The sequence below is a fragment of the Trichoderma gamsii genome (genome assembly GCF_001481775.2).
Source record: "Trichoderma gamsii strain T6085 chromosome Unknown Scaffold_2.2, whole genome shotgun sequence".
Classification (NCBI taxonomy): domain Eukaryota; kingdom Fungi; phylum Ascomycota; class Sordariomycetes; order Hypocreales; family Hypocreaceae; genus Trichoderma; species Trichoderma gamsii.
Window position 1 is genome coordinate 1,267,731 of NW_020171339.1, and position 6,000 is coordinate 1,273,730.

At 54.2% G+C, this 6,000-nt stretch overlaps 2 protein-coding genes across 2 annotated transcripts; one reads left to right on the plus strand and one right to left on the minus strand.

Annotated features, from left to right (window-relative positions):
• Positions 1-234: 234 nt before the first annotated feature.
• Positions 235-5,211, minus strand: TGAM01_v200906 (STE/STE11/BCK1 protein kinase; the record flags this gene model as incomplete). The annotated part of the gene is made up of 2 exons (XM_018810533.2): positions 235-358; positions 419-5,211. The coding sequence occupies 2 exons, from the start codon at positions 5,209-5,211 to the stop codon at positions 235-237; spliced, it is 4,917 nt and encodes a 1,638-aa protein (XP_018656264.1).
• A 42-nt stretch (positions 5,212-5,253) lies between these two features.
• Positions 5,254-5,759, plus strand: TGAM01_v200907 (hypothetical protein; the record flags this gene model as incomplete). Its single annotated transcript, XM_018810534.1, has 2 exons — positions 5,254-5,406; positions 5,454-5,759. The coding sequence occupies 2 exons, from the start codon at positions 5,254-5,256 to the stop codon at positions 5,757-5,759; spliced, it is 459 nt and encodes a 152-aa protein (XP_018656265.1).
• Between the last annotated feature and the right edge of the window lie 241 nt (positions 5,760-6,000).

Sequence of the window (6,000 nt, forward strand, 5' to 3'; positions counted from 1 at the left end):
TCTACAAATCCAACGTTAATCCATCGCGCCGGGGCGCCACTCCAACCCAAGTATGTTCTTTTCCCCCCCAAAAACCTAAGCCCATCAAACGCTATGCGTAGCCTTAAAATACAACCAGAATAACCCTCTGATATCCAAAAGGATAAAGAAGAAAAAGGGTAATAAAAATTGGAAATCAGATAGAACAAAAATTTCATCTCCCACTAACATCGTGCCTCCATCATACAAGTCATCTTATCCGGTTCTGGGCTTAATCTTCTTATATAAAACGGTATCGTAAAAGTTGTAGTTGGAATCCAATTCGCAAAACGGATGTTGTGACAGGAGTACGTCGGCTGTTGGCCGATCAAATGGATTCCTGCATTATCAATGTTAGCTCAAGTTGTTCTCCCTTGATATTATTTTTTCCACAACGTACACTTGAAAGCAATCCATCATAAACGCCACCGCGAGGTGTCCTATGGTTTCTTGGATATCTTCAGGGATCGGGGGCGTCTCCCCGTTTGCAATCTTGTAAATGGCTCCAACAGCCTCCTCTTTGCTCCACGGCCGCCGTCCAGCAAACATTTCCAACACCACGCATCCCAAGCTCCAAATGTCTACCTTGGCACTGTATCCTTCGTTCTGTGACCGGATAACCTCAGGCGCCATCCAGAATACAGATCCCTGCATATTGTTCGACTTGTCATTACCATAGATGTTATCCGTCTTCTTGGAAATGCCGAAATCGCTAATTTTGCAGGTGCCATCAACGTCAAGCAGAATATTATCTGCCTTCAAGTCTCGGTGCAGAATACCTTCTCGGTGTAGATAAGCCAGTCCAGATAGCGTCTGCCGAGTCAGGGACGATACGACCGATTCTTCGAATTTGCCATGCTTGCGCAAGCATGACCCAATGCTACCACCAGGAATATACTCTAGGAAAATGCTTATGCTGGCTTCTTTCCTCTCGCATCCTAGGTACTGTACGATATTGACATGATCTAGATGCTGCATGGTGTCGATTTCGCGATCCAAAGCGGCCACGAGCTCCTTCATCTTATTTTTATCCCCAGCCGCGGCTTTGGGATTGACTTCGACCTCTTTGACGGCCAAGAATTCACCAGTCGTGGCATTCATACCCAGATACACGCGCCCATAAGTACCCTTGCCAATGAGCTCGCCCTTGAACCACCTAAATGTGGTTTGGCGCTTAGGCAGGGTATCCTGCGGAACCTGGGGGAATATCATGCTTCCACGTTGATCTGGTCGAATCTGCACAATCTTTGCGTTGAACATCTTGGTGCTCTTTCGACGCATGATTCCGCTGGTAGGAATATTGCCCGAATTGTGCGGTGCATGCGTGAATCGCTTGTTGGCCTCGTGCGCGCCCCGAGCAACTTCACGGATAGACTTCATCCGGCCCAACCCACCAGAACGCCTCATGCTCCTCTGCGCTACAGTGGGTATAGATGGACGGCGCTCAAGAGCTTTCAGTGTAGACTCGTCAGAGCCGAGAGTATCTCCATTGTCATAAATGGACTGGCTAGAGGACGCAATGCCAGCGGGAGGGGGGTCAATGTTATCTTGATACATGGCAGGGGCCGGAATAGGAGGAGGTGCACTCTGCTGCGGTGACTCCTCGACTTCAGCAATCGGCGAAGTTGCCACCTCTCCCGTGACGCTATCCTCTAGCACGGGCTCATCAAGATTGTAGTTGGGGAAGAAATCGTCGAGGTTGTTGAGCAAATCATCAGTGGCAGGTCGATTTGCCCACACATCCTTCTCGATAAATGACTTCCGGCGACCAAGTTTGGTCTCCTTATCAGATTCCCATGTTGCGGAGCCAGGAGTTCTAGGAGTGCGGCGTGATTCTCCGTTTCCAGTCCTGTACCAGTCATCGGCGTTATCGCCTATGGACTGGGGGGAAGTAAAGGATACCGATAGGGTCTTGTTCTTTGGCCGTGAAGTATTCACAGTCAAGCTGGGTTTCTGCGCGTGCCCAGGCCCGCTGCCTTCTCCGCGGCTTGGTCCTTTGCCTTTACCCCTACCAGCGAGCGGAATGGCAAACAGCCCGTCGTCGGAATCATCATCGCTATCGCCACCCGGTGATGGGCGACCCTGCGATGACGAGAACGCTTGGGTTTGAGACGGCTCGGTGAATTGAACATCGGTATCTGTAAAGTCTAGATCTGGACCAGGAGATTTTGGGTTGGCAAGCTGTGGAGGGGATGGCGGGCTGGCCACTGGCGGGTGCCGGGCTGTACTGGGGCTGAGCTCTGCCGGCGACGGCGGGCGTTGCCCTATTATGTTCATCTTAGTAACTGCTTCATCCTCTATCATTGTAATCGCCAAAGGGGGCGAAGGGGCAGGTGAATAGTCCGGCACAACAAAAGACATGTTTCTAGGGCTCCAAGTAAGAATCTTGGGAGAGCCTGAGCCAGGACTAGATTTACCCGAGCCGGGTTCGCGAAAATTAACAATAGACATAGCTTTCTTACCTGTCGGTAGCTGCTGCTGTGGGCTCGTAGCTGGCTGTGACGCAGCTCTGTTTGGAGATATACCTCGGGGCCCGTTGGCCGTCGACTGTCCGATGGCTCCCAGGTTTCTTCCCATACCAACTAGTGCTGCGCCAATAAACCCGCCTTTGCTCGCAGCAGGTATGCTAAACATGCTCTTTTTGCTATTTTCCGATACCTCAGGCTCAGGGGAAGCGGAAGGCAGCGGCGGTCGTGACGCCGTCTGTCCTTCAGCAATGCCGGTCATATTCCGCCCCGTTTTCTTGCTAAGTGAGTTGGCTTTGATCAGTGTGGCAGAAGGGTCACTTGGTGGTGCTGGTGGCCGTCGCTGAGGGAAGAGCTGATCAGGTTTTCTGTCTTCGTACGGCGAGTTTCGAGGCTGGTCAAAATCAACATTCCTTCCCACAATGCCAAAACCTACAATTGATTCTGGTGGCATAGTTGGGCTCTCTTTCCTGTTAGCTTGCTTCTTCTTTGCAAGATACTCGCGTTGCTTTCGTTCTAGTTCGGCCCTATACTCGCTCGCCTCCTGAGCCAAGATCTGCTCGGCCGAACCCTTCTCATCTGATTTCTCCCCTACTAACGTATTGGATCGGGACGTGGGCGGAGACGAGCTGGATCTCTGGCGCCCACTGAGGCGCGCATACGCCTCTTCATCTATTCCCGCTGGGTTGCCATACGGTGACAACAAGGACGGCATTTCGCTGCTCAAGCCCGGGGTTAGTGCGCTATGTGAGGAGACAAAGAACTTTAATGTCCCTGTAGGGTCGGCTTTCACGCGCTTGTTCGATAGGAGCTTTTGGTCATCTAGAGGCTCCGTATGTTCAAATTGACCCAGTTCGGTCGTGAATATGGATGAATTCTCAGTATCTGGCAGGCCAAGACTAAGACAGATTGCCCGGCGAATGTCAGCAGCCGTCTCTGCATCGGTGATGTCGCACATTCGATAGTTCCACAGATCCATTGTGGCCAAGACATAAATCCTGCCTTGGGTGGTGCCACTATGTTTTGGCCTATATTGCGAGGTGATGCTAGACGTATCCAAGTGAGTGTCGCTGCTAACATCGGAGCCGTGCGTCCCCCCTTGTAGAGGTTTATGAAGCGCTGGCGACGTGGGAGAATCGAGATCATCTGGTGATGGGAAAGCGCCGTCTACTTGCTGGCGCTTCTTCCTAGATAGAAAACTGAGAAAGGGCTTCGAGTCCTTGGCAGACGATGGGGATTCGGCTGGCTTGGAGTAGGCTTCTTGATTTCTTGATACGGACATCAGTTCTGCCAAGCTCATACCTCGGGTCAACAGACCAGCTGCCTCAGGTGGAAGTCCAGACCCATATATCGCGGCATTAGATGCAGCCGAGTCAGTGCTATTCCTGGAGCGATGCGTAAATTTGGATGAACTTGGCGAGGAAGAAAGAATCGGAGTGGTGACTGAGTGAGAAAGGGTAGGTGGAGGAGCTGGGCTGCCACCTGGAGTCGAGCAAAGAGTTCCTTGCTCGCCAGTGGGGCTCTGGCGTCCGACATCGAGGTTCTTTAACATTCCTCTGTGATTCGTGTCGGCTCCATTGGCAGTCTGTATGGCTGGTGGCCTGGTTTGCGAAAATCTTCGGGCTGCTAACGTGGAACTGAGTGGCACGATAGGGGACTCAGCAAAGTCTGTAGTATCTGAGCTCGCAGTAGGATGGCCAGATGCGGAATGATTGGTAGAAATAGACTCCTTTCGGCTGTGCGCAGGAACTGCTTTCGAGGCCTCAACTGGTCGCCCGGTAACGATACTCCTGATTAACCTCCGCATACGTTTACCCTCCTCTCTCTCCTTCGGCTGCTCCCATCCCGTCCCACTGTTCGCACACTCTTGCGCCAGTCGAGGATACACCTGCTGGTGCATCATACCAAAGTTTCCGCGGCCGCCATGGGCACTTCCAAGCTCTAGGAACTGCGCGCCGTACAGGCTTAGATGTCTGAAAGTCTCCTGCCAGTCCTTGGAAAACTGGTTCTGTGCCAGCCACTGCAAGACCCTGTCCAGTGGCCACTGCGCTGCTATCTCTGGCGGAATCGTGCTTGGCGCTGTGGCGGTGGTGGGCGCATTGGGCGCGTTTGAAAGCGTCTTCGTATGGGTTGCCCCCGTATACACTTGCTGCTGCCGTTCGTCCATCGGGGTTGTGGTAGTTTCCGTCCCGCTTTGCGGTGTTCCCCCGTACTGCCACGTATTCTGCGTTTCCTCCCGACCAAATCCCGGTATGCCCACGCCCTCTCCATACGTCTCCCCCGTCGGTATATACGTTGCTCCCATTCCATCGTTTGGGCGTGGAGGAGGAGGTATGGTCATTGCGTGTCCAGCTTGCACCGCGTGTCCAGCTTGCATCGCATTGTAGAACTTGGTAGGATTATACGGCTGGTGCTGGCTGGTGGCTGGCGGTGGCGGAGGAATGCCATACCCAGGGCGCCCATCATAAAGGCGGCCAAAGTTGCCATGCCAGTTTTGGGATTGCATCATGCCGCTTCCAGGAGGAGGGCCAGGCGGTGGTGGGATCATGACGCCTTGGCCCGGAGGCACAGCAGGATATCTCATCGGCGGGGGGGGCGGCAGGCTCGTCATATTCATCTGAGGCCCGACCATGGGGGGCGATAAGGTCGGAGGAGGAGGAGGAGGAGGCAGCTGGAAAGGCCTCGTGGGATCGTTGCCCGAGACATGCCTCTGGCCGCCCTGATACATGGTCAACAGCAGGAGTGCGGGAGGGATGCCCGCTTCGAAGAAATGGATGGCTCGAGGGAGACGATCGCGGCCGTCGCGGGCCGCGGTCGATTATTAGCGGTCGACGCTAGCCAGCGGACGTTTATATATCGCCAGATCTCGAGGATGACTGTCGCTGTGGAAGAGGAAGATTTCTTTCAGGCTGAAGCCGATGTTGTTGGTTCTTATCAGACCTGACAGACTGTGGCGCTACGCAGGAGCAGCTATTCCTCGTGGATATGGTTCTCGCTCGTCCGCACGCTCGCTGGTGTCACCTGTCTCTCTGCGTCTGCATCCAGCAGGTAATTCTCGAGTCAAGCGCCTCGAACCGACGACTGGCGCTGGCAGTCGCTCCAGAAGTCGAGCGCGGTACGTCAGTTGGAAAGGTTTTGGCGGGAGATGAGCCGATGATGGAACATGAATGGAGGTCCGCCTGGAAGCTCCAAAAAGATGGCCGGTGGGCCAGCACAGCCAGCGCATGGGGGCTGGCCTGCGATTCAACGGCTCTGGGCTTAGCGCCTGGGGCTTAGCGGGTCGGCCTTCAATTCTAGCAGCCTGCAGGTCGCCGGTTCGCTGCTCGTGAGTGCGCCGCAGCCCACTAAAGCTGCTCGCAAAGTGCTGCTGCCAGAGCCTCGCAGATGTTGATAGCGGGCTAGTACCTGTTTTAGAGCCTTCTTTCAGCGGGTGCGCCGCTAGCACAAACTCGTAGCGCAGGGGCCCCTCCTTAGCTCCTGCAGCCCCTGCAGCCCCTGTAATGCTGCCCGCCCAGGC